The sequence below is a fragment of the Halichoerus grypus genome, chromosome 5 (genome assembly GCF_964656455.1).
Source record: "Halichoerus grypus chromosome 5, mHalGry1.hap1.1, whole genome shotgun sequence".
Classification (NCBI taxonomy): domain Eukaryota; kingdom Metazoa; phylum Chordata; class Mammalia; order Carnivora; family Phocidae; genus Halichoerus; species Halichoerus grypus.
The window spans coordinates 176,375,745-176,386,240 of record NC_135716.1 but is presented as its reverse complement, the minus strand read 5'-3'; the positions used below and the strand labels follow the sequence as shown (position 1 = coordinate 176,386,240).

Genomic DNA, 10,496 nt, shown 5'->3' with positions numbered 1-10,496 from the left:
CCCTCGGGATGTGAGAGACACCGGCCAGCTGTCCCACACCAGGACCCTCCACCACACCAACAGGTCTCAGCCAGGAGGGGGCCCTCAGCCTCGGCCTGCCCGAGAGCCCCACTCCAGCAGAGGGATCAGGCTGCGGAATGAAGAGGCCCAGAGTGACTCAGGGCCTGAGAGTGGAAAAGTATATAGTTCCTTGATCCCCTCCCAGGTCCCATCCTCTGGGTCCCCATTGCCAAACACGGAAACCCCTCAGTGAGCCCCCAGGCCTCCTCTGAACCCCCAATACTTCCATTTGGTTCTAAGGAGAAACACTTTCAGCCTCTCCCCCCTCCCACCCCTGCTGGCCCCTTAGTGGCCCTCACCCAAGAAACAGATGCCACCTGAGAGTCCTGTCCCAGCCATTAGAAACTATGGGCCCCAGTCAGTGGCACCTGCCCTGTTTCTCAGGCTCTCACCACCCCCGCGCTCCCAACCTTGGCACCGCTTCTCCTGAGGTCCCCCATCCAGCAGCTCAGCCTCTGCCAAGTCACCCTTGATTATTTTTCCAGGAGAGTCTGGCCCTGAGTATCTGGGAGACTCTGCAGCCCAGGCCCTGGGAGGCTCCGCTCCGGGTCCTAGAAAGCACAGAGTTCAAGCGGATGAGAATGGGGATTCCAGCATTCTCACACCGTCAAGTCCTCGAGTTCATTTTGGACATGGAATCTGTTGAGAGGGAATCCTTTCTCAATCTGCACCCCACTGAGCTCCCAGCCCGAACGAACCTCTTCTCGTTCAGGGCTCCCAGCCCTCGGCCAGAACACTCAGAGGAACGCTTACTGCCCTGCCCATCAGGGAGCTCCAGCGGCGCTGAGCAGGGTCTCACCTCTGCAGCTCCAGCTGGAGCGCAAGGTGTGCATGGCAGGTGCTCAGCGAATGCGGGAGGGAGAAAGGGATGGATGGATGGATGGACGGATGGACGGATGGACGGATGGGTGGCTTCTGGTACACAGTATGTCAGCACCCCACAGACTGGGCAAACAAAACAGTCAAGTCTTTAAACAAGTTAATCCAGGAAATCCACTCCAAGGGGCTCCCCTCTGCAGATACTCACAACCCCCAACCCGCACCCCATGGCGCTTCTTTAGCTCTGATTACCTACCAAGGCCAGCAAATCAGGTCAGGCCCCTACACGTCAGCACTGTAACTTGGGCAGTTTGGACCACCGGCGTAACGGCATCCCCTGACCAGGGCTCCTTGCATCAAGGCCAAGTCAGCAGGGGCCGGCCCTAGCTCCCGCCTCCGCCCAGTTGCTCCCAGTGAGAACACAGTTTTCTCCCTGGCCACCCCAAGACACAGCTAGAGGCACCTCCAGGGCCCAGAGAAGGTTCCAGTGATCCACAGAACATTCCCCGAAGTCTCACTCCGTCACTCAGTCGCACACATCCCGGCATAAGGACGGGTCACGGCCAGGGCTGACTGGTCCATCCACACTGTGGCCGCAGCGTGGAGCCCACAATACCTTTAGGGCCCACGAAAATCTTTCGGTTTCTTATAAAATCAGCAGGAAAAGAATACAATCCAGGCTTCTAGTCCATTATACCAGCTTAGATTATATTAGTCTTTATACCTATGCAGTCACAAAACATGCTTTTTAAGTATTTTTTGATGGAGGAAGGGGCCCACGAAGGCCAAAGGGCCCAGCGATGTCCAGACTCAAGATTTCTCGCAAGAAGCAGACAACAGCAAGAAGAGCAGCCAACACTTACATGGAGTTTGCCAAATGCCACGCACTCCCTGCAGTAAGCAGCAGTACCATTTTTTACCCCCATTTTACTGATGAGGGCAGAGAAGCACAGAGAGGTTGAGCCATTAACGCAAGGTCACACAGCCAGGAAGCGATGGCTCTGGGTTTTCCCTCCTTCCCGAGTGTGGCCCAGCAGTAGGCAAACCCGCAACATCCCGTCTCCAGAATGTGAGGCAGATGAAGGAGACCTCGGTTTTCCCCAAGCCTCCAAACCAGGAAACTCCCCTAAAGATGATGCTGTCTCCGCCTTCAAAGCAGCCAGCAACTTCCCTCCAAAAAAAAAGGTCAGTTTCTCTGGGGACATTCCAAAAAAGAAAAAAATCAAAGACTCTTCGTCTGGGACCTCACTCCTTGTGCGCCTGCGCGTTTGCGGCTATCCCTATGTGCGGTGCAGGTTCGAACGTGCGGCACGTGGCTCTGCACGCGTTACAGATAAGGGGGTGCTTCCTATGTCCGACGCTGGTGCACGCGTGTCCGTGGATATGGAGGCGTGGGTGTGCGTGTCTGTCTGTCTGTCTGTGCTCGTGCAGCTACGGGAAGGTGCACGGGACTGAGGTGGGCACCGAGAGATTGCTGTACGTCCGAGGGGAAACCAGCAAACTTCCACACGTAGAAGACCGGTTCATCATTTCCCCAGGTTGCTCGAGAGAAACTGAGGCCCATGGGCGCCTGGGTGGCTCAGTCAGTGAAGCGTCTGCCTTTGGCTCAGGTCATGACCCCAGGGTCCTGGGATGGAGCCCCACATCGGGCTCCCAGCTCAGGGGGGAGCCTGCTTCTCCCTCTCCCTCTGCTGCTCCCCCTGCTTGTGCTCTCTCTCTCTCTCTCTCTCTCTCTGACAAATAAATAAGTAAAATCTTAAAAAAAGAGAGAGAGGGAAACTTAGGCCCAAAGAGCTTGCCCAAGATCCAGGTCCCTAAGTGAGCTAGAAACCAGGAGCCTTCTCTCTAGCTGCCTGAGCCCTCTCGCCCCCAAGATCTGCCACGAAGCTCGGTCCACATCTCCGTGTCCAACATTAGTCTGCAGGCCAGGCAGACACTTTGCAGAGCTTGGCCACCAGCTGCTCTGGGTCTGAGGTGGATCGGCAGTAGCCACTGACCCCGCTGTCAGGACCGGCCCCTCGAATTCAACAGAAAGTTCCCCACAGCCTGAGATCCCAACACCCCAGGCCTGGGGCTTGAGATCATCACAGCAGGACAGACCCTCTTATCCATACCCTTACACTCCCTGTCTTTATGTCTCTTTTTATCAAAACTTTCTTGATTTTTATATTACCAAAGTAATGCATGCTTGTTTTTAAAAAGAATCTAAGCTGTATAAATTACATAAGTTAGAGTCCTTCCCCACCCTCAGATACCCACTGTTAACAGCAGAGCGCAGAGTTTTCTGAATTGCTCTCAGGAAATAATTCCTAAGGTGAGCAGTGGGCTCAGTTGAAAAAACGACTTCCAAGGAGCATCAGATGAATAGAAAGGGGAGGGAGAGCAGAATCTAACTGGGCCGGCCAAAGTCAGCCCTTGGCTCAAATGGCTTACTACAAGGCCCTACAACGGACGGGCTGACCCCAAACTGCCAGGGCTCTGGATGGAAATTCTGGACACGCAGAGCTTTGGACCCACCACAAACCCCACCGCAAACCCAGATCTGCCGCTTGACCCTGACATTCAAGTCATGGAGTCTTGGGACTGACAGGAGCCTGGGATGCATCTGGTCCTATGCACCCATTTTAGAGACAGGGAGAAGAGGACTTTGCAGGGAGATAAGTGGGTTGGCTCTGGGGAGGAATTTGGCCAACTGGGCACCTTCCAGGGGCTGCCTGGACCTCAGCCTCCATCTGGGGCAGGAAGGCAGGGGGCACCCCAAGACCAGAAAATATTAGTCGAATGAAGGAGAAAGAGGAGAGGAAGAGAGAGAAGGAAACAGTGTATCACCATAGGATGAACCCCAGCCCGGTGTCAGAAGTCCTGACTTCAGACCCTGGCTCGGGTGCTGCCCCACTGTGTGACCCTGGGCAGTCGCTGACCCTCTGAGTCTCGGCTTCCTCCTCTTCCTTGAGCAGATAAAAGCATCTCCTTCGTGTTGTTGGGACAATTGGGTGACTACAAGAAGTACCAGGCACAATGCCCAATAGATGATAACTAAAGAGAATGAGTTAGGGAGAGAGGATGAGAACAGGCTCCAGGCAGAGAGGTGGGGGGGTCCCCCAAACCTGCAAGCCTCAGAATTTGCTGTCTCAGGAGATTTGGGAGATCCATGCCTCTGAGCCAACCCCATCTCCTGCCCAAATTAAACAGTAACCACCCAAGGTCAGGGAAAGGGCCTTGTCAGAACAGGTTTTTTTCCAAGGGGTGGCTCAGCCTTGAGCAGGTGGGCCCACCCCCACACCTGCCTATAAGTGAGTCCCCAGCTGCCTCAACAGCCACTCGGTCCTCAGCCGGTCCCACTAGCAGCATGTTGGGTGTCACTGTCCTCGCCGCGCTCCTGGCCTGTGGTAAGCTGTGGGTCGGGAACCAGCTGCAGCCAGCTGTCTCCCGGGGACAAGGAGAGGAGCAGGGGGCCCAGAAAAGGAGTTTTGGGGTGACCAGCTGCATGTCAGCTAAGCCACTTACCTGCTTAGCAACTCTGCTTTCATATGTGCAGAATAGGGCTGAGGATGTGGCCTGGGGACACAGCAACTACCCATCCTGGGCTCACTCCAAGGACCGTAAAGGCCTAGCTTTCCTAGTGTTGCATCTCTGCCTTGGGGATTGACGCTTGTGCTCACCCGTTTTGGGGGCCTTCTCCCAGATAGGAATCAAGGCACTTGGCTTGACTGTCACTTACTCTCAGCGGGACCTTGACAAGCCCCTTTACCTCTTTAAATCTCACTGACTCTTTTGACAAATGAGAGCACTTGATTAAGAGTCCTTCCAGCTAACAACAACAACAGTCATAAATAATAATAGCAGCTCCTGTTTGTTGCATGGTTACTATGTGCCAGGCACTGTGCTAAGCCCTTTACATTCAGGAGCTGATATGATCCTTGAGAGGCAGGGCTTATCAATATCTCCATTTTACAGATAGGAACGAGGCTCGGTATCTTGCCTAAGATCACATGACTGGTTAGTGGTAGAGCTGGAATTTGAGACCGGGTCTGTCTCCATGCAGAGCACCTGCTCTTGACCTCTCCACACAGCTCCCCAGCTCTGACAGTCTGGATCCTTGGATTCAGTGCTTGCGTACCCCCATTATGCTGTGGTCTAAAAAGGGACCACAGGGTAAGGATGAAGGACACAGGTAGACCTGGGCGCACACACACCCCTACTTTTGTATTTCCTTCAATGTGTTCAACATTCACTCTGTTCCAGGCCTTTCACCAAACTCTTCTTATGCATTGTCTAATTTGAGTCTTCGGGACAAACTCACCAGGTTAGCGCCATTCTTCCCATTTCACAGAAAGGGAAGCTGAGGCCCAGAGAGCTGGATGGCTTCCCCAAAGCCGTGCAGTGAAACCTTAACCAATGTCCGCCCAGCCCCAAAGTCTATGCTCTTTCCCCCTGCCCCTTCCCTGCTGGGGATGCCGGCCCCTCTCACCTGTGTGCTTCCTCTCCTGGGTCCCCCAGCCTCCAGCTGCGGGGTCCCCACCTTCCAGCCCAACCTATCAGCCCGAGTGGTGGGAGGAGACCGTGCCAGGCCCCACAGCTGGCCCTGGCAGGTAAGCATGCCGCTGCAGGCGTGGGAGGCGGGCTGGAGAGGGTGGCGCGGTACGGGTCCCGGGGCTGATGCGTGGCCCTCCTGCGCCTCGCTCCAGATCTCTCTCCAGTACCTCAAGAATGGCAAATGGAGACATACATGCGGCGGCACCTTGATTGCCAATAACTACGTCCTCACAGCTGCCCATTGCATCAGGTAAATGGGGCCGGTGGGAGCCTAAGAAGCTGCTTCTATTGAGCACCTACTCCACACTCCAGGCACTGGGCTAAATAAGCTACTTACATCCAGTAACTCAGCTGTTCACTTACTCATTCAACACATATTTATTGTGCACCCCCAATGTGCCAGGGAACACAGCAGCCAGGACAAATTCTGTGCATTCAGGGAGCTTAGACTCCGGCAAAAGAGCAACAGGCCATTAAAGACGTAAATATATAACATATCAAGTGGCAGTGAAGAAAAATAAGGCCGGATAAAAAGAACAAGGGGTCCTATTTTAAATGAGGTGGCCAGGGAAAGATCTCTCTGAAAAGGGGGTATCTGAGCAAAGACCTGAAGGAAGTAAGGGAAAGGTGTCCCGGGCAGAGGGATCAGCGAGTGCAAAGACCGGGAGGAGGGAGCCTACTTGGTAGGTTGGGGAAATAACGAGGAAGCGGGTTTGGCAGGAGCAGAATGTGTGAGGGGGGCAGGAGGTGGGTGAGAGAGGAGATCATATGGGCAGGAAGCAGTGGTGACTTGGACTAGCTCACCTCGCAGCCACCTTGGGAGGTGATTCCAAAACTGTCTTCCGCCACACGGATGAGGCAACTGAGGCCCGAGACCACCCACCTAGGAATCAAGATAGACTTGACTCCAGGAGCAGGGTCCTTACCCTGAGCCCTGGGAAGGGTCAGTGCAGATTGTCTATCTGTGGTCAGTACGGAGTGTCTCTCCCTCCCCACCCCCACTCCTGCAAACGATTCCCACGGTGGCCACAGGGCTGGGTCACAAAGCCCTGAGTTCCCTCCCTACACCACTGGCCGGCGAGGGCAGGAAGCCACGCTGACCCAGCCCCCTGCCTCTGCTCAGCAACACCCTGACCTACCGCGTGGCCCTGGGGAAGAACAACCTGGTGGTGGAGGATGAGGAAGGCTCCGTGTTTGCAAATGTGGACTCCATCGTTGTCCATGAGAAGTGGAACTCCTTCCTGGTGCGGTGAGTGCTGACCGTCTCACGGCCCCCAGGGGGAAGTGCGCAGGAAGGAGGGGGTCCCCTGACATGGAGCTGCAGAGCCTGCCCCCACCCTGTCCCTGGACCATTGTTCCCATTTCACAGAAAGGGAAGCTGAGGCCCAGAGAGCTAGATGGCTTCCCCAAAGCCGTGCAGTGAAACCTGAACCAATGTCCGCCCGGCCCCAAAGTCTATGCTCTTTCCCCCTGCCCCCTCCCCGCTGAACAGCCAGCAGATGGCCCCTTTATGCAAAATGGGAAAATGCTAAGTGGAGACAGACTCCTTTCCCATCTCCCTCATGGGCCAAGGGTTCCCAGAGGGTACACAGGGAATAAAAACCCCGAGGCCCCCACGACGTCTTGCCTGAAGTCTCTGAGCCAGGACTCACCTTTATGGAGTGCCTACGGCATGCCCACATTGCAATAAGCACTTTACATACCACGACTTATTTAATCCTCACGGCAGCCCTAGACAAGGACCCGAGACTCAGAGAGGTTAAGAAATGTGCCCCAGGTCACACAGCCCAGTATGTGGCAGAAAGGGGAATCAAACCAGGTCTGTCTAGGGTCACCAGCTTTCATTCTGTTAACATGAAAATATTAAAAATTGCATCTGCCAGGGCCCCTCTTTGATCATTTCCAATTGGCTCTAGTTTCTGGTTAATACGTAGCCTGCAATGGCTCGGGAAGCTCCTGCCTCCCACCGTAGAGCCCTACAGGACCCGAAGGCCCGGGAGGCAGATGCCTCCTCTAAAGGGGCAGGCCGTGGCCTTAGAAGGCGGATCGTTTGTCCAGGAAGGAACTGGCGCTCTAGGATATTCATGGAGGACTCCTGGTCACCCTAGGCTTGACTCCCAGCTGATAGTCTGGGCTGCTTAGCACTGACTTGTGCAGCCAAGGCCCTCCTACACACTCACCACCTCCGCTTTGGCTTCCAGCAACGACATCGCTCTCATCAAGCTGGCGGAGCCCGTGCAACTGAGCGACACCATCCAGGTGGCCTGCCTGCCAGAGGTGGACTCCCTGCTGCCTCAAGACTACCCCTGCTACGTCACAGGCTGGGGCCGCCTCTGGAGTGAGTACAGCCCCTTCTCCCTTCCTCCCCCCCCCCCACCGCATATCATGAGAGCCTTCCTGGAGGAAGCAGCTCCCGTAGTAAGCATACCACCCACATTTGCCCACCACTTTTCCTTTCTGTCTAAACATCTTCTCACCTTTTTTACCTTTGTAATAATAACAGCTAATATTTACTAAGCATGTACCACGTGGCAGACGCTCTAACAAGTGCATAGAAAGGGTGTTGTGAGGATAAATGGATTAGAAGTTGTCAGGTGCTTAGAACAGTGCTTGGCGCACACTTAGTGCCATCTAAGTGACTACAAAATAAACTAAATAAGCCATTGGGGGTAGGGGATTAGCGCTTACGGTAAACCAGATGCCTAAGTTAAAAGGTTGCATGCAAATAAATGAAAGTATGGGAGACTTAGAAGAAAATGCAGGTCAATACTTGGAAAATCTTGGAGTGAGAAAGACCTCTACCGACGTGACATGGAAGGCAGAGACCTACAGGAAATGATTGACAATGGAAACCGCAGAATCCAAATTAAAGATAACTCCATGGTTATTCCTCTAGGACTTTCTACAGATTAGTTCTGCTTCCGGTGGGCTCCCCCTGTTCCACCCTTAGAGGGGTCCTGACCCACACTTTGGGACCATAGGCTCGGAGTCATACGTCTCGATTAAGGGCCCATGTGTGGGTCCCACAAAGTCTAGCCAGAGCTCACTGGGTCCTGCCCCGGCCCCATCCAGCCCTCTGTTCCCTGAAGGCTCGGCGCTGCCTGGCTGACGCAGGGCCACCCTCTGTCCTCTCTCCCAGCCAACGGCCCCATTGCCGACGAGCTACAGCAGGGCCTACAGCCCGTGGTGGATCACGCCACGTGCACCCAGAAAGACTGGTGGGGCAACATGGTGAAGGACACGATGGTGTGTGCGGGGGGTGACGGTGTCATCTCAGCTTGCAACGTGAGTGTCCAGGGCCCTGCGCCCCGTCCCTCCTCCAGGTGGCCGAGGGAAAGGGGGCAGTGAGGAGGGCAAAGGAGGGTGGGAGTGGGCGAGCCACATGAGTGAGCCAGTGAGCCCTTTCCCTGGTTGGGCCCAGGAGGCTTAGGGGAAACTTGTCCACCCACCCCTGAGCACTGCGGCGAGGGCAGGAGTATCCGAGGTGGAGTCCCAGTCCCACCACTTGGTAGCTGTGCCATCTCACGCAGGCTGCTCACCCTCTCTGCACCTCAATTTTCCCATCTATAAAACGGAGACGCCGTGAGCACGGGGCTGGTGTGAGGATCGAATCTGACAAGTATAGAAGAGACTTCGGTGAAGTCTCTGCAATGCTCCTCCACGCCATCAGCTCCATCGATCCAGGGAGGCAGAGGACTTAGGGAGTCTGACACAGAAACATCTAGAACAATCAGACACTGTCCTGTTTCCAAACACACAGCCCCTTTCCCCACTCCCACCTTCCTCACTTTCTCAGGTCTCCAACACCTCTCCGGGCTCCCAGCATCCTCACCTCCCTGGGCAACTCGCAGAGCCTTACACATAGTGACCTGAATGGCTAGGGAAACCGAGGCACAGAGAGGGTTATCATTTGCCCAAGATCACACAGCAACCTAAGAGCTAGTCTGGCACCCCCAAACTGCATCTCCTCTGCCTCCTTCACCGTGGACAGGCTGAGGCCAAATTAGGGGGCACCGGCCCATATCCCCCACTGTGACCCGCCCACCCCTGCCTCCCAAGCCTGCCTCTGGGGGAGGCCCCGTGGCTGACGAGAGCCTGGTCTGGCACAGGGGGACTCCGGCGGCCCACTGAACTGCCAGGCTGAGAACGGTTTCTGGGAGTTGCGGGGCATCGTCAGCTTCGGCTCTGGGCTGGGCTGCAACACTCTGAAGAAGCCCACGGTCTTCACCCGCGTGTCCGCCTACATCGACTGGATCAACGAGGTGGGTGCCTGTCTCCGAGCCCTTCTTCCTGCCCCCCTGCCCTTCCCCCACTCACCTGCTCCTTCGCCCACCCGTTCACCCGTTCACTCGTGTGCTTACGCGTTCACACACCCATTCGGGAGGCCCCGAGTGCTGAGCTGGGTGCGGTGAGGGGCACAATCACTGACTGCATCCGCTCATCCGCTGGCCTCAGCAAATCCCTACGGCTCCAGCCCAGGCACCACACCCGTGGCCCCAGAGTGAAACATGGCCCCACGAGAGCAGGGCCCAGCAGGGGGGAGGGGTCGGCATGGGTGGTGGGGGAACAGAGGGTCACCCTGGGCTCTGAGCCTTCGTGCCGGGGGCAGGGTGTGTTCTGAGCCCCATTTGCCCAGTGGTCTGAAGTGCTGAGGGGCTCAGCAGAGCAAGACTGCTTGTCAAGACCCAGGGCTGCCTGCCATGCCCCCGTTCCTACTCTCGGGCAGTGTTCTCTCCAGAGGGGGTACACACACACCCCTCCACCCAAGTCCCTCACCCTGTTCTCTGCTCTTCCAGAAAATGCAGCAGTGATTCATCCTTGGGAGCCTGCAACCCCAATAAAACTCCTTCCCCACTCAGGCTGCCTTCATCTCTTGATGTGTGCCTCCCCTGCGGGGTCCCGGGCTCTGTAGGGGCTGCCCCTCGCCACACCAGGGATGCAAAGAGAGCCCCCCTCAGCCAGCCTGGTTAGACTGTGGGGTAAGCTGCTGGGGTGCTAACGGAAGGGGAATCTCAGAAAGCCCCATGGTAGCCTGAGAGGATAAGGGTTAGGACACACCAGACGCTTGCCCCCCAACATTT

At 55.8% G+C, this 10,496-nt stretch overlaps 1 protein-coding gene across 1 annotated transcript; it reads left to right on the top strand.

Annotated features, from left to right (window-relative positions):
• Positions 1 to 4,228: 4,228 nt before the first annotated feature.
• CTRC (chymotrypsin C) lies at positions 4,229 to 10,226 on the top strand. Its single transcript, XM_036100343.2, has 8 exons — positions 4,229 to 4,268; positions 5,380 to 5,471; positions 5,568 to 5,665; positions 6,539 to 6,664; positions 7,617 to 7,753; positions 8,555 to 8,700; positions 9,525 to 9,677; positions 10,212 to 10,226. The coding sequence occupies exons 1-8, from the start codon at positions 4,229 to 4,231 to the stop codon at positions 10,224 to 10,226; spliced, it is 807 nt and encodes a 268-aa protein (XP_035956236.1).
• The last annotated feature ends 270 nt before the right edge of the window (positions 10,227 to 10,496 follow it).

Bases quoted from the DNA above. Each gene is read 5' to 3' on its own strand.
- CTRC (XM_036100343.2), top strand. From the start codon at position 4,229: ATGTTGGGTGTCACTGTCCTCGCCGCGCTCCTGGCCTGTG. The intron at 5,472-5,567 runs GTAAGCATGCCG...GCCTCGCTCCAG, and splicing joins CCCACAGCTGGCCCTGGCAG to ATCTCTCTCCAGTACCTCAA. The intron at 7,754-8,554 runs GTGAGTACAGCC...CCTCTCTCCCAG, and splicing joins AGGCTGGGGCCGCCTCTGGA to CCAACGGCCCCATTGCCGAC.